The sequence below is a fragment of the Myotis lucifugus genome, unplaced genomic scaffold, assembly GCF_000147115.1.
Source record: "Myotis lucifugus unplaced genomic scaffold, Myoluc2.0 scaffold_53, whole genome shotgun sequence".
Classification (NCBI taxonomy): Eukaryota; Metazoa; Chordata; class Mammalia; order Chiroptera; family Vespertilionidae; genus Myotis; species Myotis lucifugus.
Genome location: NW_005871101.1, coordinates 4,152,440 through 4,180,281, shown reverse-complemented (window position 1 = coordinate 4,180,281; position 27,842 = coordinate 4,152,440). Strand labels below are relative to the sequence as shown.

General features: G+C 41.8%; 1 protein-coding gene and 1 non-coding gene across 2 annotated transcripts in view; both read right to left on the bottom strand.

Annotated features, from left to right (window-relative positions):
* The window catches only part of GOLIM4 (golgi integral membrane protein 4), a 63,879-nt gene that overhangs the window by 13,701 nt on the left and 22,336 nt on the right, over positions 1-27,842 (bottom strand). Inside the window, exons 3-13 of the mRNA XM_014456000.2 lie at positions 20,355-20,429; positions 18,753-18,802; positions 17,125-17,178; positions 15,750-15,900; positions 10,778-10,860; positions 10,158-10,241; positions 7,717-7,875; positions 5,249-5,572; positions 3,274-3,563; positions 2,780-2,859; positions 811-920 (exon numbers count right to left, since the gene is read on the bottom strand). Of these exons, the coding sequence (XP_014311486.1) occupies positions 811-920; positions 2,780-2,859; positions 3,274-3,563; positions 5,249-5,572; positions 7,717-7,875; positions 10,158-10,241; positions 10,778-10,860; positions 15,750-15,900; positions 17,125-17,178; positions 18,753-18,802; positions 20,355-20,429 (1,460 nt within the window). The remainder of the gene's footprint in view (positions 1-810; positions 921-2,779; positions 2,860-3,273; positions 3,564-5,248; positions 5,573-7,716; positions 7,876-10,157; positions 10,242-10,777; positions 10,861-15,749; positions 15,901-17,124; positions 17,179-18,752; positions 18,803-20,354; positions 20,430-27,842) is intronic.
* On the bottom strand, positions 14,115-14,247 carry LOC111826081. The gene has a single exon (XR_002829326.1). It is a non-coding gene; the product is annotated as a small nucleolar RNA SNORA31 (small nucleolar RNA).

The window sequence follows — 27,842 nt, the reverse complement described above, 5'->3', positions numbered from 1 at the left end:
TCACGGTGGCTTTAGGCAGCCAGCAGGAGGACGACTTTCTTGACAATAATCAAGGAAGCATGGGGAGACTTTTTTTAATCCACGGGGTCGATATAAACAGGGCCCATGGGACAGCACAGACTAAATTTTATAAACACGGTGGTTGGTTTACTAGCAAAAGAGGACAGGAAAGCTGCAGTAAGTTGTAAAAACACCTACACAGAAGCGCAAGAACACACCCCTCCAGCATTTGTTCTCTATACCCACAGGCAAGGCCAAGGCCTCAGACAACAACCTGAACTGGGAGTCTTGGTCCTTTTTTGGTAAATGCAATACAGCACCATGGTACTTGAGCAACGTTTTCACTTCTCAAACCACACATTCTTATCCATGATTTTATGAAAATGGTCACTGACATACATACCACCCTAGTAGATTGCTCATCAATCTCAATGATAGTTCATTTCCTTTCTCTGGTTCCCTCTCCAACTCCCACACTTGACTTTTCTTTCCCATCCTTCAAGATTACTACATCTTTCAGTGCCTTTCAATTTTGCTTTTATTTTATTTTTTAATTTTCATTTATTCATCAGGGAAAGAATCCTTTGGTGTTTTCCCAGAGCAAACTTGAACCCATTCTCATCACACACACACCCTCCATGGTGTACAGTTAACAACTCTGCTCACAACCTATGATGCAAGCCACCTTCCTCTTGTGCTGATGGAGTAACAGGCGTATCTGGAGCCAAAGGCCGGGTGTGCGGCAAACCTGCCAGCTCCCTTTCTGCCTGTGGGTTTCCAAGTGTCATGCCCAGAAGAGAGGACACTTACGTCTGCCTCAGAGTCTGGGTCCGCTTCCTGGAGGCCCTGTCCGCGAGGCTTGTGGCCGTTCTCTGGGTCTTCCTCTGCCTCATCTTGGTGCTGGTTGTCTCTCTCGTAGGCTAGCAAATCAAAGGAACTAACATGAGCCAAGACGAATCAGACAGGATGCTTTCCTTTCACTAAACAAAAGCCACCAGGAGGCTTTTCCAGAGACCACTCACCCAATCTCTTCCTCCTGTGAGTTTAATTCAAAGTAAGGGGTACTTCTCATTGGCCTGGCTCAATGGTTGAGCATCGACCTAGGAACCTAAGATGGTTCGATTCCCGGTGAGGGCACATGCCCAGGTTATGGGTTCGATCCCCAATGTGGGGCATGTAGGAGGCAGCCCATCAATGATTCTCTCTCATCACTGATGTTTCTATCTCTTTCCCTTTCTCCCTTCCTCTTTGAAATCAATAAAAATATATTTAAAAAAAAGAAAGTAAGACGTACTTCCCAGCTTTTCTGATAACGCCATGTCCTTTTCCCAGACTGTGTCTAAGCAGATCATGTGGGTGAGTGGCACCATTCTAAGTCTCTGAAACAAATGTATAACAGAAACTGCAATTTCCCACCCCATCCCCATTCCATTTTGAAAAAAAACAAAAAACAATAATCAAAACTCTCTCAAAGAAAGCCCAGTCAACTAGACATTGCTAAAATTACCAACTAATTTTGGTTAATATCGGGGGAAATGTCAAGGTACCAAAAGTAGAAATTGACACTGTTTCAGGGAGTAAAGGAAAACACAACCCAAGTGTGGAACGAAAAAACAAACATTGCCCATCCTGTGCTTTCTGACACCACGCCACAACACAGATACGTCCACATTATGCTTACACAGACATGTACTTGCTGCTTTTTGAAGAAGGTATTTCAATAAAGAGGATTTAGATAAGAGCATAAAGAGAACGAATAACTTTTGTATTTATTTATTTTGAATGATTTCAGAGAGGAAGGGAGAGGGGGAGAGAGAGAGAAACATCAATGATGAGTGAGAATCTTTGACCAGCTGCCTCCTGCACACCCTCTACTGGGGATTGAGCCTGCAACCCAGGCATGTGCCCTTGACTGGAATCGGACCCAGGACCCTTCAGTCCGCAGGCTGATGCTATGTCCACTGAGCCAAACCAGCTAGGGCACAAATAACTTTTTAAGTAAGCTATAAGAGGAAAGGTTAAGTATACGGAGAGCATTTGACCTATAGGAAATAAAGATGCAGGATAACTTACCATCTGGTGTCAAGTGCACCCAAGGACTCATTAAATAAAGAAGTGAACAAACCATTCTCTAGTCTTACTGATAATAGAACAAAAAAAAGCTTAAAGTGCTGACAGAAGGAAAAAAATTCCCTAAATATAAGGGCTATAAACTATGAGAATAGGCTATAGAGGGAGTGTGGGTAATCACCTTCCTTTAGACTTTAGAAAGGATACATATCTAAGTGCTAGTGTTTTCAGAGAGGCCGTTACTTTCCAGTTCTATTGTCGGGGAGAGCAATATTGGATAAATTACATACTAGGGGCACACTATAAAGGAAAACTACTATTGACTTAATTTTTGAAAACTTTTCAGGCCATGATCCAAAAGCCTCCAAGGTAAGGAGAAAATGAAGACGTTTCCCAGAGCATCCTGGTCTTATGATAATGTGTCAGAAATAACGGTTTAGTATGCAAAAGCTCGGACTACTATTTATTTCCTACGCTGCAATGTTGCAGAGGAAGCGTTACCTTGGGCAATTTTGGCTATGAATGTGCACTATTCGGGAGGTTTAAGAAAAACTCAGGAAGGATTACGAAAAATACAGGAAGGATTAATAAAAAGATACACAGAACACAGGTCTCCTTTGCATGTACTCAGAGATGCATAGAACTCTGAGTTGATATATATTACCAAGCGCTTTTATTAAAACATTCATCATCGAAGAAGTCTTACCACCTCCTTCTTCTTCTTGGATGCCCTGGTCCTCTGGTCCCTGAACAATATCATTATCCATAGCATCATAATGAGCTTGCTGCCTGCAAGGGCACAAACATTATGAACTCAGCAACACAAATTAAGTAGCACAGTTTGACGTAAGTCATTTATCTTTAAGGACAGTAATAAACTAATTTTTCAACTTTTTAAAAAAGCCATACAAATTTCTTTAAAAAGCTTATGCAATTAGGTTGCCAGGTATACTTTCAAAGGACACCTTAAAAACAATAAACTACCTTTCAAATGATAAAATAAATTCGGCACAAAACCTGCCAGATTATTCTGAGACCTAAACTGTCATTTTAAAGCAGAAAAAAAAAAGTTGGTTATTTTTAAAATTCACTATTTGGAATTTAATTCTGCCTCAGCTACAGGAGCAATAGAAGCCCTTCAAGTGCACGGATAACAAATGCACGAAGCTGTCTTTAATCTGCTTCTGAAAACCAGAGGAGGGCTTATCCACACTCATCAGAAGGCTACGCCCCTCCTCATGCCGGGCCTGCCTCTGCCGGGCCATCTCTTGTGCCAGAAGCTGCTGCTGCTGCTGCTGCTGCTGCTGCTGCTGCTGCTGCTGCTGCTGCTGCTGCCTCAGCAAGTGTCCCTGCAGCCTCTGCTGGTGCAGGGCCTCCTGGTGCTGTCTCAGCCGCTGGGCCTCCTCTGTGCGCCTCACCGCCAGTCTCTGCTGTTCCAGCTGCTCCTCATACGGAGATCGGAATTTGGTAACGGGCTCTGCTGAAGGACGCACCTGGGGAAAATGAGTTGGAGTTGAGCAAAAGCAGTCAGGTCCTCTGAGTTCTCCCTTCCTTTGTTTCTCATGACAAACTCGGGAGGCCGGGTTGGTGCATTAATACCTCTCTGTCTGGTGAACAGCGACAACACATGACACCCAAGGTCACCCAGCGCCAGGACTCCTATTTCCCAACTCCCTGTGAGTCACCCTTGGCTTCTTAGCCACTGCTCAGCCTGACTTACTGACATTAAGGCCAATTTTCAACGTGCTCCCTCTCAGATGGGAGAGGACAACGAGGAGAAATCAGTGTTGAACCTTAATTAAACTTATGTTCAAAGGCTCTGCTATAAGCGGAAACTTGGCGACCTCACACTAATTGGGGCAATTTGTGAGCTTGAGGCTAAAGACCTAGGGATGCTAATTAACTCTAGCCATGTCTATACCAATCGCAGGCTTAACAGCAGCAAAAATAAGTGAAATTTCAGATTAGGGTGCAAAAGCAGAGAACCAATTTTATTCCAAGAAACAAAGAATGGGTGAGAAGACAGTACCTTCTGATCAAAGGAACAAGTGAGGCAGGAAGCCTTAAGCCCCACTCCCACTGAGAGCTCCACCTCTCTCCTCCATCCCCAAGGAGACAACACACAGAGCGGAACTGCTTTGGAAGCAAGCCACAAAGGACACAAAATTGGGGGAGGCTTCTTGCGGCTAAGTTGGCAACATTACCAGAGCCGGGCCACAGAGGCTGGGACATCTACTCAGCCCAATGTCTCCAGCAGCCTGAAGGCTTGGAGAGTTCAAGGCCAACCACTGGTTCAGTTATAAATAAAAGGTGGCCGGTCTCTATGCTAAGACCAGGTAGCCTATTGTTGAGGATCAGCTGAGACAGCGGAAGAAAGGGACCTAGCTGCATTCAGTGTTGCTTTAAAGTTCTTTTAAAGTGCTATTTATAAAAATAACGAATGATGTGTCTAAATCTCACTTAAGGCAGAGGGGAGTGCTCAGTAGGGGGAGTCTGAGCAGAGGTTAAAGATGCTCACCTAGTGGAGTATCCTTAAGTCAGTGGTTCTCAACCTGTGGGTCGCGACCCCTTTGGCGGTCGAACAACCTTTGCACAGAGGTCGCCTAAGACCATCCTGCATATCAGATATTTACATTACGATTCATAACAGTAGCAAAATTACAGTTATGAAGTAGCAACGAAAATAATTTTATGGTTGGGTCACAACATGAGGAACTGTATTTAAAGGGCCAGAAGGTTGAGAACCACTGAAGGTGAATGGGCTAAAGCCAGCATACACCTGGGAGTACATGAGCAGGGAGAAGAGACCTTTGATCATAGCAAATCAAGATGAGCACAGGACTTGAGCACATACTGGGAAGGTGCCCAGGCAGGTGCTCATCTCTGAGGCTCTGTAAAAGGGACATGAGCACACGTTTCCTGTACTGTGGACACACAGCACAGACACAGACCAGCAGCTCTATCTCTTTTCTCCAAAGAGTTTTCTTAGGTGTGTAAGTAGCTTTGCTTTAACATTACAAAGGAAAAGTTAAGTATATGCATGTAACACTGAGTCAAGTCACATTTTTATTTTAGAGACTGCCATATATGGAAGCTTTTTTCTTTAAAATCAAAGCCACGCCCCCATCCCAGGCAGGGAAACCTAATGGGAGCCCACCTGCAGTGGAGGCGCTCCTACCTCTGTGTGAGCGTGCCCTTCCCTGCCATCTTCTCTCTGTTCCCGCTGTTCCTTCCACTCCCGGTCCTGCTCCTCTGGCGATGGGTCGTGTTCCTCCTCCAGACGTTCTGCCTGCCCCACCTGCTCCATCGCCTCCTCCTCCAGGGCCTTTCTTTGTTCCTCTTCCACCTGGTGCCCCTCGGGCTCCCTGGCTTCCGTCTGTGGCTGGTGGAGCTCTGCTGCCTGAAGTTCGGCCTCCTTCTGAGAGGGAGGATCATGTTTTGTTTCCTCTGTTCTTCCAGCCACGGCTCCATGATCCTGCCACGCATCGCTGTTTCGAGACACCTAGGCCAAGCACAACCCTGGAAATGACACTCTTCTCTGTCGAAAGGAGTGACATTATTTCTTTATAACCATGTCTATGGGGTTACAACATGGGCACAATCCTGGAGTCTAGACATACACAGTCCTGACTCAAAAGTATGGCTGCAGTGAACTCTTCTCACTGCATAAGCTCATCTATAAAATAGATCAGAAGCAAATTTCATCTGGGGAAGAACAGAGCAGATAACCTGAAAGTACACTCTGTAAGTGACCGCATCTCAGCGGCAATCTAGCCTCTGTTTTCCCTTAAAATAAAACAGGGGAAAAAAACTTCAAGGGATGAAACGTTGACATACTTCTCTCCCATGTAAATTTTGTCTTAAGGAAGGATTTGAAAAGAAAAGGATAAGATCAAGTAGAGGATGAGCTGGGTTTATTTTGTATTAGCTAACAGAAAAAGAGCATGCCTTGACTCATGGGCATCCATGCTAGCTAAAAACAGTGCCCATCACACCAGAAACAATATAACCTTTTTAATGTATTAAGTGGTGTCTCTTTGTAAACCAGAGGAAGACTTTTGCATTTTGCACTGTTAATACAGAAAACTCTGAATAACAACAAGCCTAAATAGTACCCCTCTTCTAAAAGTAATTTATTTACATCTGTTTTCCCTGCAAGTTTCAGAAATTTCTATATGATCTTCATTACTTAGAGCAGAGGGCGAAATGGAGATGATATAACATCAATAGGAGCATCTGTCACTCCTCTGCCCACCTCTTTCTTTACCAGAAAAAAATAACTTCTTTGGTGAGACTGCTCTCCCATAACTGAAATAAATGTGAAGGCCTCTTCATAAAGTAGCAGGAATTTAAGTGGAAAACTGGGTTTTATAAATAAATAAACAGACAAACCTGGGAGAAAAGTCCTTTCTTGGACATCTGAGGACAGCCTTTGGAGATGTACATTTTACCAACCCATCTGACAAGGGTGATGTACTACTGCCCCAGTTTTATTTCTCTCAAGAACACTAGGTGCTCTCAAACGCTTAGTCATCTATCTCCACACTGTCCCTGTGAGAAAGGTTTGAGCAGAAAACAGCTATCTTCAATCCACAGGTGGGAACACGGAAGCTGTGAGTCGTTAAAGATTCATCTGATAGACTGTGAGCCAAACTAGGGTCGAGAATAAATCCGATTCCCAGGCCAGGGATCTGGTCGTGTTTTCGTAAATGAGTAGTAACCTGAGACACAGAGAACAAGGGTCCAGGAGGACACAGGGACCGCAGACCCATCACTCAATTACTCCTCTAAGCTGGGAACGCGGGCGAGCCTTCTCAAACACTCACTGTTAGCACCTGTGTCCGGAGAAAGAGCACCACCCTGTCCCTTCTGGTCACACCTGTGACTGCAAAGTCAACTTGTAAGATTTAATGATTAGGGTGCCACTACTTTTGAGGTCCTGCTTGGAAGATCGTTTTAAGCAAGGCTTAGTTTTCATGAAGAACCAGAAGACAAAAAAGCCGATCCTGACACTAGCACTCATATCCTTGGTCATTTCCAAAAATAAGAAACCTTAAATTCTCAGGCCATGGCAGCTCCTTTCAAACAAATAAACCCACATGAAGAAAGGCAGAGCCACTGTGTCTTTCCCAGAAAGCATTGCAGTCGTTCTCAAAGTTTGCTCCCAGCCCAGCAATTCCTCAGTGTGGCTCAGTGGTTGAGCATTGACCTATGAACCAGGAGGTCGTGGTTCGATTCCTGGTCAGGGCACGTGCCCGGGTTGTGGGTTAGATCCCCAGTGTGGTGCATGCAGGAGGCAGCCAACCAATGATTCTCTGTCATCATTGATGTTTCTATCTTTCTGTCCCTCTTTCTTCCTTTGAGGAGGAGGAGGAGGAGGAGGAGGAGGAGGGGGAGGGGGAGGGGGAGGGGGAGGGGGAGGAAGGGGAGGAGGAGGAGGAGGAGAAAAAATGCAAATCCTCAGGCCTCACTCTCAATTACCTGAATCTGAACCCTGGCCTGGGCCCAGCCACCAGTGTATTAACAGCCCTGCAGGGGGCTCTGACATTACTGTGATCTGAGAACCACTGCTGTGCAGGAAGCACAGTTCACCTGGTGACAGCTTGACAGGGACAGGGGCCTGACCTCGGGTTACCAGCCCCTTACCTCCTGTGGCTCCCGGGCTGGATTCTCCCGTGCTGTGGTGTCGCCTTGTGGGGAATGTGCCACCTGAGTAACACTTGGCTGCTCTGCCGGTTCTGCTCTTCGAAAGCTGGGAATCCTATTCAGAGTATCCTTCAGCTGTTTATATTCTGCAACTTGAGTCTGCATAGCAATTGCACAATTGGAAGAGAGCAAAAAGATATCACTCTCGGATGGGCATTAGGGTTCACTGGAAAACTCGACAAAAATATACCTGAATACAAGTTGGAAAAAATATGAAGGTTGTTTCCATGCATTAGCTATTCTTATTTGTACATGCTTAACCTTTTCAAAGCACATGCAAATTAGAATTAGAGTTACAGGGAACAGAGAAAAAAATATCAAAGATAGATGTTAGTTTCCCATGCAACATTAAACAGTCAGAATTTTTATAAATAATTTCCTAGTATAGATATCATTATTAGAAGACACATATGCAATCGGTTTTATAGCATCTAAAAATCTATTAAAAATTCACATAATTATAAACACAGGTGCAGATATATTTTCCAAGTAATATTTTTCAGTGGAAAGGAATAAGTTTAAGATAAGTAACTGAATATACTAGTGTATATATATATATAATCACTCAGGCCACCCTCTTTTTGCTCAAATAGGGTCCCATACTCTCCAAAACACTTCCAGTATTGTGTATTGTGCTCTGCGGTTTTTGGAAAGAAACAGCACAAATATGAAGTGAGGCTGGATTTTTATTCCTCAATTCTGAATGTATTTTTCTTTTAAATAAACTGATAAACGCACTAATGCATCTATAAAAAAAGAATATACCTTTTAGATATATTTGTGTGTATATGTGGTGGGGTATATATGTGCACAATTATTTTTAATAGAAGGAGCTAAAACGGCAGAAAAAAAACACATCTTAACTAAGAAAACGAATAGACACTATTTATACTTAGCTCATCCTATGCACCAACACTGCTACCCTAAAACAGAAAGGCTGTGTGTCCAAACACACATGTACAGACACACAAAACACAGACATCTTTTTCTGAACAAGCCTCCCCGACGGGGCCGCCTCGCTCAGGGTGCACAGCAGAGTGGGCGCTGGAGACAAGAACCCACTGGTGCTCTTGTTGCCAAAGCATCTGCATGGTGCTTCCCACCCCAGGGAGGAGGCGCCTTTCTGCCTCTTTCTAATTCACACAAAGGCGGGGGGGGGGGAGCACAGAGGGGCAAATGGTGATGGGGAAAATACAAATAAAATAAAATGAGGTGAAGAAGTCTGCCTCCTAAGTCTGTCTCACCGGAGTGCTTCTTTGTCATTTGTACAAAGGTGTGCCATTCGGCTAACAGGGGCCCTCAGCCCAGAAATCTACCACAACCCTTGCCAACCAACTATGAAGGTCAAAGAACAAAACAAGTGACATCCACATAGAGATACTTTTAATATTTTAAGGTAAATATGGAGGACTACACAAACCTTCATTCTAGCCTTTCTTCCTTCTCTTCCTCCTAAATATATAATTTTTGATGGCACTAATGCTGTGGTTCTCAAACATTAATGTGCATTAGGGCTCATGGGAGGGTCAGGTTAAAAGTGCAGGCTCCGGGACACACCATACTATACTTGTAATAATTTTATAAAGGGAAAAAATAATACATGGTCTCCTAGTAAGTGGAGAGGGTTGGTTTTCCTTTGCCCTTTCCTCTTAATTCTCCCAGGAAAAGAAAAGTGAAGACCTCATGATTGAAAAGCCATAATGACTGAGCCGCCAAACCCATTCTTCACTTCTGCTAGTGAACCGCTCCGTATGGCATTGCCTTAATAAGCTGTCCAGCACCAGTGCTTGTCTATTTGTTCATTCAATAACATCTGAGAGGGTCTGCCGTGTGCCGGGGACTGCTCTAAGCTCTGAACAAATGCAACTTACAACTCTTGTTTTTCCTTCTCTATTGACATGAGATCTCTTATTTCTGTCATTTCACCAACAACACATCAGCCCAGTCCCAAAAGGAGTGTGTGTAGACTGATCTGCTGGCAGCAAGGAAGGGAGGAATGAAATAGTCTGACAATAATTTATTTAGGTAGCTCATATTCTCAAAATCCTATAAATTCTAAAGCAGGAGTCAACAAGGTCAGACAGTGGCAAGAGACCATATGTACGGAATAACTTCTATGATTTAAACAGTGAGAATGGAAGGGCTGACGCAGGGTAGAAACAGTCATGTGAGCTACAAAATCAGTGCAAAAAATAGTCAAAGGTTTATTTAATATTCTCTTGATTGAATTTTGAAAGCATGCATGATCTTCAGGGTTAGGATAGTTTGGTCCTAAGGAACTCGCTGAAGATTGGCTTTTAGGAGATTCCATGCACAGAGGAATTTGGAAATGTTAAGCAGACTTGAAAAAAAGAACCGAAAGAGGCTGCTACTCTTCTAACCTGTGCAGCCGCTAGTGCACTCTTGTGGTCTTCCAAAGTCACTACAAGATGTTCATGCTCGGTGAGTAAATTCTTATGCTGTTGCTACACAAAAAAGAATTTTACATGTTGAGTTTTAACATTCTAAGGCAAATTCTTTTTTGGCTGACAGTGGGATGACCACCCAAACATTGCTTGCTTGCCTATTTGTTTATTTCTTTGTTTGTTGTCGCAGCATTTGTTAAGTTTCAAAATCACTGTAAAGAGACGACTATGATTAAGGCACTATTCCAAAATCGAGAATGTGCTACCCAAATATCATAATCATTTACAAGGAAATCAAAACTGAAGGAACAAATCTTTCAATATTAATAAACCTTTGTTGATAAAAAAGCGTATTAAAATGCAACCATCTAGCAAAAGAATCATTTCAGTACTGATGAAAATGTTTGGATTTTCAGACCATCTTTTTTTAGCTTACGATGCAGAAGTAGTGAAAGTATTGGGCACACTCCAGTTTATGCAAAGCCCTAATTAAACAGTGTGGATTTGTAAAGCAGGTCAATCATAGAATGACTTAAATCATTCCACAAGTAAATCAGGCAGACACTAAACTGTCAAACGCATGGTTAGATGTTTACCTTGACATCTTGAAGCTGTGTATGTATGTCTTGGTGTGCTTTCCTTAGTTGTCTATTCTCTTCTCTCAAATTGTACACGGTCTCTATTTCAGAAAAAGAAAAATCACGCATAAAGCCTGAGAATTTTTAGGCTTTTGATTCTAATATTTTTATATCTAAAGCTTCACATAACTTGTTTTAAGATTTATTTTGAACTTTAACAATATAATATTCCAAGTCAACAGAAATTATACTGTTAGGGCATGGATTCAGTTGGACATCCCAATACAATCTGGTTCAGTAGTTTAAATACGTGTAAACAGGTTATACACTGTAGAAGTAAAGAATTTTTGATTACTCGGGAGTTAAAAATGAAACATTTCTGTTAATAAGCAAGCCCTTAGGAATAAAATGTGATGGGCAGGGGTGGTCTAAGACGTGAGTCTCTTTAGAAATTTAGGACACAGTTATCAAAAAGCACAAACCCTATTTCTCAGAGCATGAATCATTTCTATTGCCCCAAAAGGCATTTCAACATAAAGGGAACTCAAGAAATAAGACACAGAGAGAAATCTCACTTACCTGTTGAAAATTCTAAGTACATTTTTGTTCTCCTACCATTGAGTACTTGACTGATCCAAATTCTCTGTTCCAGGGAAGTTTTTCCCAGGATGAGACAATAGCAATCATAGTGAAGTCCTAAAACATCCCCAATCTTATGCCCTCATATTCAGGATACAGCCTTAGCAACCTACTGCTCTTACCTCTTTGGCAATTCTCTCACATCCTGTATCTGGACATTAGATGTTATAAATTGGCAGCCACAATGACTATTATTTTTTTGCCGCTGCAGTGTTGGCTTATATATCTCCCACATCTGAATAGTCGTCACTATTTACAAAATCAAGACTTTGGGTCTAATAAACCCTGCAACACTAGGCTGATTCTCACGTGCAATGCTCAGTGAAAGCTGGGCAGTGGCAGGCTGATCATGTAATTTATGTTCCAAGAGGAGACACTGGGACAGCAGACGCCAACTGGACTATGCTGAGCAAACTGCCCCTCAGTGGCAGCCACCCCCCTGCAGACCAACCCTGACTCTCCCATGTGGCACGTGGCGCTGAAGGGAAGTGCCAGTCACCAGCACTCAACACCTTTTCTGTCCATCTTCACTCCTTAGGAGTCCCTGCTGTCTCCTGGGCATTGGATTTGTGACGGGTTTGGGGGAGAGATTGACAACAAGGTGGGAAATGTGGCCAGGGATTGGTTTGTCCATCTACATGGAATAATGGATTTTCTCGAAGTTCAAAACAGCACCACTGGTGATCCAAGGGGACCATAAACGTGTCCCTGGCTGGATGGGACTTCAGTCTACACACATAGGAACACACACACTTGAAGTACCCACACTTTGCTAGATTTTAAAGCACTTACAGACTATAAACTCAATGGCAGGGGTGCCCATGCTTCTGCTGTATTAGCCAGCCTCAACTTCTTCATTTGTTAAATTAGGCTCAACACGACGCCTGCCTCACAGGTTGTTATGAGAATTAAATAAGATAACTGCATGAAGAGTCTCACCTTGGTTCCCGCACATGGTAAACATCTGTGGAGTGACAGCTATTATGCTGATGCAAATGAAAAGAATAATTATCTAAGCTTATATGCTATCAGCTCATCTCCCCAGGAATTCCAAATTCTCTCCTCTAGACTACAAAGACCACTTGACTACACACCTTCGTTTGCCACTACTGAGCTGTGTCTATCCCTTTAACTTACTATCCCAAGCTTTATCAAAGATCATAATCAAACAAAACTGCTGGTGTGAAAATTACTTACAAAAGTGTCATCAGGGTGTTGTCACACTCTGTTGGTTAAGGTTTCTTTGAGAAATTTTTCCCAAAAATTAATTGGTAGCAGAGTGTGTTCTCTCTCTCTCTCTCTCTCTCTCTCTCTCTCTCTCAGCGTGCTCTCACTTTGTCTCTGTTGCTCCCCACCCCCAAGGTATCAGGATATTCTCTCTTTCTAATAACAAGAGCCTCTATAACTTTCCATATTTCCCCTATTGTCCTAGATGCCAGGAAGTTCAGGCTCCAATTATCTTAGTATGCAGAACTCACATACGTGTCCGCCTATTTTCCATGGTTCTTATTTCTTACTTCTATATATAATTTGTTAAAACTGTACTACACATGGATTTTGTTTCAAAGAAAGAGGTAAATACAAAGTAGACATAAGAAAACCTGCCCTTTAGGGATACTGCTGAAATTATATGAGCTAGTTATGTAAAGTGTGCCAAGAACAGGTCAGGCACCTATGAAATTTTATTTCTTTTTTCTTAAAGAATCTACTTATTATCAGTGTAATTTAATATATTTACTCAGCTTAGCTCAGTGTATCCACTATGCCAAAGTCTCTTCCCTCAACACTGAAAGGTGTGGCTTCCCAGGGCGGGGCAAGTGCTTTCTGGGGAGTCCAACCATGCAGCCCACAACAAATATTTTTGCGGCCCAGCCAATATAATGGTATGTAAGAAACGTTTTAATAAAAATTTCATAACTTAATTTTTACAATATCCTGTTATACATAATTATTAATAACAAACTACAACGTTTGCTAATGACTGATTACTATAATCGTGTTGCATTCATTTCCCTTATGCGCCTTACGCTCAGGCGCACCATTTCTCTCCACTAATACCAGCAGAGAATATTTGCATTACGCTTATTAATTTGTGCAGTTATTCAGTGTCTGGTAAGTTAAAGTTCAAGAAAAAATATTATTTTTTATTAAAATGTTCTATTATTTTATGTTAACAATTATTTATTTCAGCCCTTTGTATTCAGCATGTCTCAATCAAAATAAACCTATGTTTCTATGAAAATCGAAGCTTTTGTGTTTTGTGGCCCACATAAACTTAAACCTCGTTTATTTGGCCCTGTTAGCCTTTGAGTTTGACATGTTTGCTTTACACTATTTCTGTGAGGGCTTCTGTACTCAGTCTTTCTTCCTTCGTTTGGTTATTATTATTATTATTATTATTATTACTAGAGGCCTGGTGCATGAAATTTGTGCATGGGTAGGGAGGGCCCCTAGGCCTGGCCGGTGATCATGGCTGATCGGGGCCTTCCAGCTGCTAGCCGGGGCCTTCCTTCGTTCCGCACCGTCGCCTGGTCGTCAGCGCATGTTATAGCAAGTGATAGACTGCTAGCCGGGGCCTTCCTTCATTCCGCACCATCCCCTGGTCGTCAGCGCATGTTATAGCAAGTGATAGAACTCCCAGTCTCCCGGTTGAACTCCCGTGGGGACACTTTGCATATTAGCCTTTTACATATATAGATTATTATTATCATCATTATTTTGTATTCCCCCATTCAATCTTGGCTGCCACAATCAGACAGACAGAAAGCGCGAGGACCCTTTTTTCTTGCATCTGCACTGTAACCGTAGCAACAGACAGTAACTGTTCCAGGTCTGTCAAATAGATGCATTGCTGTTTTGTTATCTTATTGACCCCTCACCACCGGCCACATCACCAACAAGCCAAAGCTCCTACATGTCTACACCTCAAGGGAATCATCTGCTGACACCCAGCCCAACTATCAAGACCACCTTAACTCTTTGTAATTTGCCTCGGTGGCTACTTAATTCCTCCTACGAGCCTTTTTGTCGTAACTTATTATTTTGAAATACTTACAGACAAAATGATGCGTAAAAACACAAAACACAGAGAGGTTTGCCCTACCAGCGTAGCTCAGTGGTTGAGCATTGACCTATGAACCAGGAGGTCATGGTTCAATTCCCTGTCAGGGCACATGCCTGGGTTGTAGGTTTGATCCCCAGTGTGGGGCGTGCAGGAGTCAGCCAATCAATGATTCTCTCTGATCATTGATGTTTCTGTCTCTCTCTTTCCCTCTCCCTTCCTCTCTGAAATAAATTTAAAAATATTTTTAAAAAAACACAAAAACACAGAGAGGTCCAAGGTATCTATCACCCACCTTCTCTCAATGATCACCCTGTATATAAATACAGTGTACTACTCCAAACACCAGGAAGTTGTTTGGCACAAGTACAATTAACTAGACTATAGACCTTACTCAGATTTCACCACTGTTTTTGGAGACACCATGTATTTTTTAAACCATTTTTCACACTTTGAACTTATTTAAATAGTTTATTTAAATTTAATATTATTTAAGATTTATTAATCACTGAATAGGAATTGTAGAATGTGCTACTTCTCATTTCCAAAACTCACAGGCACTTTGAGAAGTGACACATTTTGTTCCATATTACTACGAAAATACTTGATGCTGATGTTGATGGCAATTATATGTACTGAAGGCTTACCACAGACCAACAGCTGTTCTAGGTGCTTTTCATAAGTCATTTAACCCTCACATCAGCCCTACGAGGCTGATACTGTGTATAACATCCCAGTTTTACAGATGAGGACAATGAAGCTGGTGGTGATTTCACAACTGGCCTGTGGTCACACAGCTAGTGATTGAAGAGGCCAAGACTCACCAGGGCAGGCGGACTCTAAGAGCCTGAGCTATGGCAAGCCACTATGAGGCACCACTCAGAAGTCTTTCTTCCCCTTGAAGATTTTAAGAAATGCTTCACCATCACAATTTTTGATCATCGCAAGGCCTGGGGAGCACGGATAGATGGCAGTTTGTGGGTTGAGGTCAGAGATGCCAAATGTCTTGCAACACATACACCCAACACATACAGGCAAGAACTGTCTTACCCAATCTGGCCAATGTGCCCACTGAAAAACACTAACTATTCTCTGCTTCCCTAAACAAACCAAAGAGATAAGGATAAATGTGGAATGTTATAAAGAAGTAAGTGGCTAGGAAAGGACCATGTAATACAGCTAAACCAACCACCATGCAAACAACAAATAAATCAAAAGTCTGTTCTTCTATTGAAACATTACTATGAGCACTTGTTTCCATATGAATGGGCTAAGCAGATTCCCAAATACCTTTCAGCTTAGAAAGTTCCTGCTCTTTCTCCTGCTGCAGCTGCAGGTATTTCTGCTTATGGTCATTAAACGTCCTACTGAAGTCTTCTCCCTGCTTGCGGTGTTCCTCTTCCAAGTCGCTGTGCTGTTTCTTTAGCTCCTCGTGCTGACTCTGCAAAAATGAGACTTTGAATAAAAATGTAGATTATCTAACTTATAGTCAGAGTCTATTTCCCAACAACGTAGTCTTTCTCTTGCAAGAAAGTAAGAAAGAATGAAGAAGGAGGTTTCATGTTCCTCAGGTTGCTTTTAATTTATGCAGCTCACCTCCGTTTCCCTTACATTTCAAATAACGAGTTTAGGATCATGGCCAAAAATAATATTCTTCCTAATTTTTAACAACAATGGAAACAATAAGAAGTTAAAAGTTAGCATGAGAGATGGAAAAGGGAGGGATCTGGGGAAATTCCCAGGCACTCAAATTACTCTGGAAGCAAGGTAAAGCTAATGGAAAAACTAACCCTCTGTGGATAGTCTAGACTTCCTCTTTCAATCTGTTGTTTTCCTAAAACTATTTTTTTTATTTCCCTTCTTTGATTTTCAGCCTTCCTGGTAAGCCAGTTTAAAGAAGGGAGAAAAAAAGATTCTTCTCCTTTGGGGAAGCATTAATTGATTGTATACTGAATTATTCTTATTTATCTTACTCCTGATTATAATACTATGCTATAATGACAATTCTACAGTCTCCACATGCTTCATGTGAAAGGTTATCTGCTGTAATTCAGGTACTGCTTTCTTGATAATAGAAAAGATTCTGATTTCAATAAAAAGTACTTGCCCTGCTGCCCTGGCTGGGTGGCTCAGTTGTTGGAGCAAAGTCCCAAAGGCTGTGGGTTCAACTCCCAGTTAGGACACATACCTAGTTTGCGGTTCAATCCCTGGTCCGGGTACATATGGGTGGCAGCCAATCGATATTTCTCTCTCTCTCTCTCTCTCTCTCTCTCTCTAAGTGGTCTGTAAAAGGACTTTTTAATATTAGTGGCACAAAGGAGGCATTTGAATAGTTTACTGCCTGCAGTGTGTCTAAATAAAGAAAATATCTAAGAGAAACCACCATGAAAATTAAACAAACAAAAATCCTTAAAGAATAAAGAGAAAAACAAAAATAGTAGTTGACCAGAGAGTCTGATTTATAAGAAAGTGTATAATAAATTAAATATGTTCTTTGTAAAAAGGTAAAAATATGATGGGGCATTATACTTACATATCATTTTGAGCCAAATATAACTTTAATATACCATATTATAATAGAAATCAACTTTCTGTAACTGCCCTTAATCACTTAAGTTACTTAATCCTTTCCCTCATTCCCGAAGAACAATATTAAATTACTCACTTTCAACATCTGATGCTGCACATTCAACGCACTGTATCTACTATTGGAATCTTGCTGTAAATTGGAAAGAAAATAGTTAACACAAAGATTTTAAAAATCTGGCTCTTTTACTAAACACAGCTTAAAAGTCTTAATGGAAGAATTTCATTTATTTCGCTCGTGAAAGCTGAAATGAATTTACACTTGAACCAGGAGGCCATCTCCTTATGTAATAGCAGAAATAACGTTTTAACACTTGATAAGTTTGCTAGATTTTAGTCATAACAAAGCAAAGGGGACATGGAATCATAAAATAGCAGCTTGGAGAAGACTTCTACTCTCTCATTCGGAAGAGCTCAGGCCCAGGTGTACGGAGGAGCTTGTCCCGAGACAGATAATCATACATTGTGCCAGGGCTCCAAGGGCAGGTGGGGCTGAACCAACAAGGACCAGGTCTCACAAGCTTAGCTTGGCTCACGGAGGGGAGAGAAAGGCTGTTTTCCTTCCCTGAGCTTCCGTGGGCAAGAAGTTCTACATCCTCTGCTACATCCCGGTGAGACCGCATTGCAGAGTGAGAATTAGAAAAGCTAAGGAGCAGACCAAGGCCAACATTTCCTTCAGGAGCAGAGCCAGGGCTGAAACTTGAGCCTGAGCCTATGGCGGATCCATGTTCCAGGAACAGATCACTGGATCCCAGTGGGACACCTTCACAGGCGGGTCTCACACAGGTCCACCGTCCTGGGAGCCATGACCAGCCAGTATGCAAGACACCTGAGGGTTTTCTCTCCCGCACTGTGTCGTACCTCACACGCCACACTCCTGGCTTACTGCATGGCCAGCACAAGGACGCGCTCAATCATTTCCCAGTTCATAGTTTTTACAGCTTCTAAAATGAACTGCATTTTTGCTTTCTCATTTTATTTCATTGCTTCACTACTTTATTCTAAGTTAGAGTGAAATTACATTATAAAATGCACAACAGAATGCACACAGTTTGGGTCAGAGCTTTTAAAGCAAGTAGTAGCCTCCCAGCTACCCAACGAACTGACTCTTCTCAGTTTTAAGACCTCAAAACATGAATGTTTTACTCAACTAACGCTTACTTTTTCTTTTTAGAGTAAGAGAAAGACTAGTTTTTCTCCAGTTAATTTGGACTTGAAAACTTTCTAAGGCCAATGTCATTTTCATTCATGCATGCATTCGACAAATGTGTTTGGATGAGCTCTGGGAATGGGGGAGGCGAGGGAAGACTTCTCGGAGGTGGTGATCTCCTGTCTGGCTTTGGGAGTGAAGAGCATGTGGGTACGCAGGAGCCCCCCAGTACTGTGTTAGATATTACTCAGTAATGTCTGTGCAAACGCAAACCAAAATAAATATTACATTCTATAGGAAAGAAAGATTCTAAACAAATGAACAAATAAATGAATAAAAAATAATGTTTTTTATTATTGAAGATTAAGCTATTCACTGCGATAAGCAAAGATAGCTTTTAAAAGAACAATTTTTAAAGTCTCCCTCTTAAATATGTTTGGTGGCCAAAAAAAAAAATGTATTTCAGCCCTACAATACTAATGATCAACAGAGAAAACGCTTTTGCAAGAATTTCCTCTCCTAAATTTCATGAAATAAAAACGAAAAAGACAACTTACCCTTCCTTTATTTAGTGTTTCTTGTGCTTCTAACTTATAAACAAGAAAATCTAGAAAATACAAAATGGAAGAAATAGAGAGTAAGTTCATTCTTTGTGAAATTTTAAACATCTAAAAGAATAAAGGCAAACTTTACTCAGATTTACAAAAAAAAGTTCCAGGTTTAAAACAATCTACTTGGTGAGTTATATATACTTTCTTTTGCCTCTCCATACTTTAGAAAAAGTTGAAAAACTATTATATATTTTTCCTCTTTACCTTAAAGCCGTAAATCTTGCACCAACTGATTAAAAGTACATTTAGAATGCACACTCTGTAATTAACCAGCCTTTAAATTAAAGTGGAAAAACACAAGCAGCACACCTAAAGACAGGGATGATTTATTGCTACCCACTAGATGGCACTGAAATCACTCAGGCCCTGAAGAGAATACCATCCTTCATGCTCCTAAAGCATATTATCCACTAGATGGCCCTGTAAAATCACTCTGCATTTGAAGACAAGAAAAATCCAAATCCGATCAAAGCATCTGAATGCTGTTAAACTCCTATTCTTCGCACAGGCTTAATTTAATCCAAGGGTCAGCAAAACATCCTAATCAATACTGCCCTCCGGTGTTCTCCCTCCTTCTACCCACCCAGTTAATTATACAGAACACCGAATTTCAATCTCAAGATTTATCACAAAACGTGAATAAACATAAAATGCAGGTAACTTTAAATCACAAGCTGTATAAAGCCTATGCTTTATACCAAAATTCTGAAAAAATCATAGCATTTGCCTAATATCTGTGCTAAATGTTATTTTTTCTAAATAAACCAATTAGCTGTCCAATAAAAGCCTTCACAAGATAAAAACAGGTTCATAACTTAAAAGATGTCATACAATGTGATCAATTTATTATGTTATAAATTTGTGTGTGTATATATGTGTGTGTGTATATATATATGTGTGTGTGTGTGCATATGTATATATAAAATTTGTCATATTCCGGACCAGTGGTTCTCAACCTTCCTAATGCCGGGACCCTTTAATACAGTTCCTCATGTTGTGGTGACCCCCAACCATAAAATTATTTTCGTTGCTACTCATAACTGTAATTTTGCTACTGTTATGAATCGTAATGTAAATATCTGATATGCAGGATGTATTTTCATTGTTACAAATTGAACATAATTAAAGCATAGTGATGAATCACAAAAACAATATATAATTATATATGTGTTTTCCGATGGCCTTAGGCGACCCCTATGAAAGGGTCATTCGACCCCCAAAAGGGTTGAGACCCACAGGTTGAGAACCGCTGTTCTGAACAATGCATACTGTTACTTTCTGGATGTTTGTAGATAAAAGTACCAGGTATTAGTAACATATGTGTTTAATATTCAAATGGAAAGCTGTTTATTTCTGAAATGGTATATATAACCTCAAGGTGGCACACACTGAAAGATTCTAAATCCAGTCTTGAGCAGAAATTATTTTAATGCACAAGGCACAGCAAATTGCTTGACATTTCTGTCTACCTATAAAACTGACTTTGAGTTAATAATCAATTTCTTAGCAAAAAATAGTAAAGCAAGTACATGATGCTTTATTACTTACCTTCCTTTGCTTTCTTATGTTCAAGTCTTTCCTTTTGCAAGGATTTTTCTAATCTTGATCTGTGTTCATACACAACTGGGGGAAAAAAGAGTTAAATTTTATTTTCAAAGAAAGAATTCTAAAGTAAAATTAATATCATTTTTTAAGATAGCAGGAAACAGTTTAAAGTCTTTTCACCATGAAAATAAAAATGTATGTATGTATAATTTCCACATGTGGGGTAAAAAATAGACACAATAACCAACATAATTCTGGGCTGACCCCTGTACAGTGTGCCCCTTTATAGAACCAGCACTCCGGAAGAGGCTGTGGCCACCTTTGCCAGCTCCTTTTCCTTCTCCTGCTTCTAAAATGAACATCTCTGTGAGGTTCCATGTCTCTTCCTGGGCAACCATGTCCACTCTCATGTCTTCAACCACCATCTGCATAGCATTCACCCCACATGTGTACTTCTAACCCTGCCTCTCTCTTAAGCATTTGAGTATTTCCTAAACCCTATAGGGCAGTGGTTCTCGACCTTCTGGCCCTTTAAATACAGTTCCTCATGTTGTGACCCAACCATAAAATTATTTTCGTTGCTACTTCATAACTGTAATGGTGCTACTGTTATGAATCGTAATGTAAATATCTGATATGCAGGATGGTCTTAGGCGACCCCTGTGAAAGGGTTGTTCGACCGCCAAAGGGGTCGCGACCCACAGGTTGAGAACCACTGCTATAGGGTGTTTCTACCTACATATCCATAAGCACAGCCAAGCCAACATGATCTGAATTTGAATTAAGGTTGCTGTGCGCAGGTGAGAAAACCTCAGCAGCACACCCCTGGAATGAGAAGGAAGGTGTATGTCCCCACATCAGGGAAAACGTAGGTGAAAGAGCCGTAGAGATGAAAGAGGGAAGGACAGTCCAAAGAACCTACAGAACTGCCCACAAAAGAACAAGCCAGGCTCACAGCTGCCTTGGCCAGAAGAAACGAATGGCAGAGCGATGTCATGCTGTGACCTTCCTGCACTCTCATCCCTTCCTGCAAACTCACCAGGGTTTGCCTGGTGAGTAGGAGAGGAAGAGCAGACGTGTTAGAGGACAACCAGGGAGAAGACGTCTCTCAGAACTCTCTTCCCCAATACGGGCTTCCCACTCCAGCAAAAAGGAGCTGCTAGAGGGGGAGAGGTTTATCTCTGCATGAAGGACATATGGTGTCACACTGGACTAGACCAGATACTTACTAAGCCTGGACTGTGTCTATGGATAAAAGTGCTTGAAGGTTTATTTTTATTGAATGAATGTGATGTGTCACACTGGTTAAGTTTTAGGTACACAGCAGTGTTACTTTGATACATTTATAGATTGTAATGTGATTACTGAAGTAGCAATACTTATTACACTACACAATTATAACACAAGAAAGATTTTTTTAAAAATATATTTTATTGATTTTTTACAGAGAGGGAGGGAGAGAGATAGAAAGTCAGAAACATCGATGAGAGAGAAACATCGATCAGCCGCCCCCTGCACATCTCCTACTGGGGATGTGCCCGCAACCCAGGTACATGCCCTTGACCGGAATCGAACCTGGGACTTCCCAGTCCGCAGGCCGACACTCTATCCACTGAGCCAAACCGGTTTCAGCAGAAATTTTTTTTTTTTAAATCTGAGAGAAGCTAAGAAGAAACTAAGTCAGGCAGAGATTTCATCTGGGGACTGAAATGCAACCCCACAGAGTGGTTTGAACAGGCAGTGACGGGAAAGGAGAGGATAAATGAAATTCCGGATGTGCCGTTTGATTCCTGTTTGCTCAGCGTTATGGTCACGTATGACCTCATTCCCTGGCAAGCTAAGCCAAGCCTAACAGTTGGTTCTTCTACCAGTGCCGAGCTAGCTCCCCACAACTACCTAAGATAAAATGTAATCATTAATCGCTGACCGACCATGAACAGCGTACACACCTGTCCAACACAACTGGCCGTCCAAAGTTGCCAGGGTCACAGCAACGCCCCCACACACACCTGCTACAGTCTCTTACCATTGAAGGAATTTCCTGTCTCTCCTCCCACCCTCTCCCCATTGTCACAGCTGCCAGTTACCAACTACTGCTGTCCAACCTCCAACATGGCCATCCACTCCTGGGTCTTCCACCTTCTCCCCATACCGCGCATCCCGTCTTGTCATCTCATATAAACCTTTGGTTCCCAGGGGTCCATCTACAACTACCACAGCCCCTACTTCTACTCACACCTCTGCTAACATCTCTGTTCATACCACCCAAACTTGTATGGTGTCATCTCTGATAGCATGCCTGCCCCAATCTCATCTTTCTCCTCACCCTCAGCCCTCCTCTGGTCATTACAATAACCCCTGCGCCAATCCTTTTCTCCATCCGAGTTCCTATTCTATTCACCACACCACCCCCAGTGCTATTATAAACGACACCACTCCACATTTACTCAGCCCCTACTATGTACCTGGAACCACATTATCAGTAGAAATGCAAAATGAATAGACATGGGCCTTGGCCCAAAGATGCTCAGTCTAACATGGGAAATGGGTTCGGTAATTTGTAAATAATTAAAGCTAAATACATGTGGCACAATAAAAGTAAATTTAAACCCAGAGAAAGACAGGGATGAGCTCTGGATGGGAGAGGGGTGAAGAGTGAGGGGAGGCTTCTCAGAGGAGGTGATCTCTTGGCTGCTTTGAGAGTGAAGAGAAAGATGAAGCAGCCCAGGTCAAAGGCACTTCTGGAACACATCACAGGGAGAAAGGCACAGAGGTATGAAATTAGACTAAAGGTAGTTGCACTCCAAAATGCTTGGCTGCAAGTCCATTGTTGAGAAATCATGTTTGTTCAGACATATCTGTATTGAAATCCATCATCAATTTCTAGAATCCTATTAAGAGTTTCCTTGGATTGGTACCAACAGTATCTCTTGTATGATGTTTGGGATGAAGCAGGGAGAACGAAGATCGGTGCTATTTTATAACAACAACCAAAGCCAAGCCCTGAACTGCAGGCTCATCGTCTTGGAGCATTTCCGTCAGGTCGGGGAAACTTACAGGGAAACAGACGGATTACAGTGCTGCCATGATATAACATGACAGAGGCAAGAATGGGGTGCCACAGGAATACCTAAGCTCCGCAGCTAGAAGGAAAACACCCCCTCAACTCCAGTCCCCTGGCCAAAGTTCCTTCTGGGTAGAAGGTCACAAGAACATAACGGGCCAGTGAAAAGGGAATTTTGGTGCACTAATTGGACATATTACAGACGATTTCAGCAAGCATGTGCACTCCTTTCAGAGAAAGCAACCGGCAAAGTAGTCAAGACCTTGCTCCAATAGAACTAAAGGGGCAGCCAGGGTTCCTGGGTCCAGGGGCTCCTGAGGATGTCAGGTCTGTTAGGGGCTAACAACTTCAGCTTAGAAACACCCATAATTAAAAAACAAAACAAAGCAAACCTGCAGTATCGTCAAGAACAGATATATGAGGGGACTGCTCACCACCCATCCCCAGCCACCTCAGACTCTCTATAGTAAATATCATGGAAGAGGAAGGACAGAGGGGGGAAGCTGCATTCATAAATTTCAATCCTGTGAAATTCTTCTTTGTTTAATATACAGCAGCGATTACTGTAAGCTCACTGTTGCAAACTCAATGCTGTATGGGACTCAGTAATCATTATCTTTGTCTTGGGAAGCAGAAAACTCATGGGTATGATTTCATCTTCAATAAGAGAGGAGTAGATTACACCAGGCAGAGAGGGGGTGTGGGGGATGGGGTGAGGGCACTGGGTGTGGGGCGGTGGGAGATGGTGCTCCATTCTTTCTTTATCCTCTTGCCTGCAATGCAGTCAGGAAGATAACGTGCCAAGAGCTGATCCACAGCACCCATTTGTCATCCTGAATCACACAACTGTCTCTGACAGTTTTACGCTCAATGGGAATTTATACACTCAACATATGAACAGCCGTGTGTCTCAAGAGCCAGAAGATCCTAGGATACACACTGATAACCGTTCATAAATCACGAGAAGAGATGCTCTATGATGTCCACAAAGAGGAGACCATGTTTGTGGATTTCAGCCCAAAGGCAAAGGTCTTGGGACATCTGAGACATATTCATAAATACCAAAAAAATGGCATCACAACAAGAACTAAGGCAAGAGCCCTAACCGGTTTGGCTCAGTGGATGGAGCGTCAGCCTGCAGACTGAAGGGTCCCAGGTTTGATTCCAGTCAGGGGCATGTGCCTTGGTTGTGGGCACATCCCCAGTGGGGGGTGTGCAGGAGGCAGCTGATCAATGTTTCTCTCTCATTGATGTTTCTGACTCCCTATCCCTCTCCCTTCCTCTCTGTAAAAAATCAATAAAAAAAGAACTAAGGCAAGATAATGTGTTTTTGTAAATGTAGTAGAAAAAAGGGATGTTCTAAACAGGAATAGAGGATATATGTCGAAATCATGAGTTAATTGTCTATTAATTAATATTATCTTACTCAGAACTGGTCAAGCCATTATTGTAGCATCAGCTTCTAGTCATGATGTGATATGACTTAAGACTGCAAAAATGGTGAGAGTTGGAGACGATCCCCAAGGAAGAAGGTGAGAAAGCAGCAGTGGCTGGTGGGAAGTTGAAGCGCGGTTCTTCATGAGGCCAGAGAAAGAAAAACAGGCTGAAAAGGAACCCCAAATTGGGAGCTGAGGAATCCACATGAGGTAAAAGACAGTGAGGGGGAAAATTAATCCTTGGAATTGGAAATTCTAGAAAGAAGGGGAAAGGGAAAGAGGCAGGCGGTAATATAATGGTTGAGAGCACAGACTCTGGCGTCTGAGTTCAGGTCCCAGATCCATTCCTTGAGGGGCAAGTTCCTGAGCTTTGTACTTCAGTATCTTTAAATGGTGTGTGGTGGTAATAACAGTACCTGTCTCTTTGGATGGATGTTGGGGTTAAATGAGTTAATATATGTCAGGTGCTTAGAACACTGCCCAGCATGGGGTAAATACCAAAAAACACTAAAATATTTTTTCACTTATCTGCTGTGATGGCCTAAAAGTGCCTGAGAGGAAATAAAAGTGCCCTCTCAGCCCTAAAATTAAAGTCTAATAATAACAAAGTAAAATAAAATAAAATATATATATATACACATATATATGTATATTCACACATATATATGTGTGTGTGTATAAAAGCCATAAGATCTTGATTTCAGTTTTCTTAAACAAAATTTTTAATTCCACTTAAAAAAAGATAAAGTAAATAATCATTCTAATAGCTTAGTAAAACTCACAAACCAATTTTTTAAATAAAAATTGAAGGACAGTAAAACCAGACAGAATCTTTGTGCCCTTGCAGCTCTTCTAGAAAATTTCCCTATCAATTAAACACACACACACACACACACACACACCCACACACATAAACACACACTACCCTTAATTCTTTTAAAATGCATTCTCCAGGCTTTCGAGCTAGTGATTTATCCAGACAGGTTTACTGTTTCGCTTAGAAGGAGCCTGGCTAATCAATCCTTGTCACCTATCTCTATTTTTCTATTTATATTCTGAAGTCAAGGGCATCAGTCAAGATGAACTAATACTGCTAGAACCTTTGCAACAAAAATGGTATATAGTGAATATTCTCACAGCACCAAATAAGTTTAAGGAAAACTAAATATAAAAACACCAGCGTTCAATCTGGGCACTGAAGACCTTAGTGCAGAATAACACTGTAATAGGGACAGGGTTTGAATCATGAGAATTCGTGGGAAAAATAGGAAAGTCCATACTACTCATCATCTGCTTACTGAAAAGGAGTTTAATATTTTCCGTGCAGCCGAGAATGGAAAGAGGTTTTATTCCATTGTAAAGCCTTCAAGAGTTTAAAAACATCAGCTTCCTACAGCAATTTTCCATTTTAACTTTGACTTCCCTCTGAAAGTCACAGAGAAATTAGCGTATACATTCATTTATGGGCAAGACACATATCCATGGCATTTCGGGGTAAACTGCTCCAAATCAGAATTAGAAAGCAACACTAAAATGAGACAGAAAACACTGGTAAGTGTTTTAACACCGTAAGCCAGAGAAAGAGCAGTGTTTCTTTGGCAGAAGCAACAGCCCACGGAATTTTGCTTTCAGTCCTGACAATAACATAAGGTTTTATCTTTATTTTAAAAAACAACAACAACTGAGGCTTGAATATGAGAGTCACACAATTCAACTTGTGAAAATATTAAGATTTGCAAGTAACTTCATCATGTGGCATATAATAAAAATTATAATGAACAAATTTGTGCTTTTGATCGCTGTGGGTGAGATTTTTAAGTAGGACAGCAAGAGAGATGACAAAAAGGAAAATAAACTAAAATCAATACAGCACTTTGAGGTCTGGTTTTGTAGGCCTAAAATCGTAGCTATTTATTCTAGTCCCAAACCAGTTTTCGGTGGTGTTCTTACTCCCGGAAGTGAGGGGAAGGCTGGCCACTTATCCATCCCCTTCCTTCGAATGAGTTGGTCGTTAGCATGAAGACAACATCACAGAGTTTTCCAATGATCCTTTCTTCATTCTTTCATATGTGCCTCATAAGAAGTCTAAGAAGGAATACAGATCTCCTTAGAAAACAACCGACATAAAATAAGTAAAAGACAAAAGAAGGGAGTCGACTAATACCATTTTGAGGACCTCCCCAGCAAATTGCATGTTGAGGACCTCATTTTGAGGATCCTGCCTCCAGCCCTGTGTTTGGCCAGGGCTCCCCTGAGGCAGTCTTCAGTGCCTCCCCACCCGACTGTTCCCCTAAAGTCTCCCTGAGTTCCCAGTCCCTCTTCATAACATCTCACATCACCTGCACCCATCTCCATAACCCCTCACACACAACTCCTAGACCTTTAAATTCAGCTTTTACTTCGCACTCAATCCCAGCTGCACATCTTCCAGAACAACTCAACCTTTCCAGTCTGCTTGACAATTTATAGCTGAATTTAATTATTAATTAAGCCTTTTTATGGCTCACTCCCTTTACTAAATTACATAGTCACGTTCCAAGCCTGGGGGCAGAACCTTCCAATGGCTCTCATTAACCAGTGACCTAGCCCTCTCAGGGCTTCAGCAGAGTGTTCATCCTGCTCCAGCCCCAGCAGCCTCCGTGGTCCTCCCAGAAGCCAGGCCCGCTTCTGCCTCAGCACCTCGGACTGCCTCTTCCAGGGGCTTCCACTGCTCCTTCTCTAGATACCTGTGCAACTGGCCTCCTCGCCACCTTCAGGTCTTTAGCTTCTCACCAAGTTCCTCCTGGACAACCTATCTAAAATTGCAACCTGCTTCCCACCCTCCACACTCCCAATCTCCCTTCCTATGTTATTTTATCTCCTTAGCACTTAACACTATAATATTTTTTTTACTGATCTGTCTTACGTATTGCCCTTCTATCCCACTAGAACAGTGGGTCTCAACCTCGGCTGCACATTAGAATCACCTGGGAATCTTTTTAAAAATCCTGA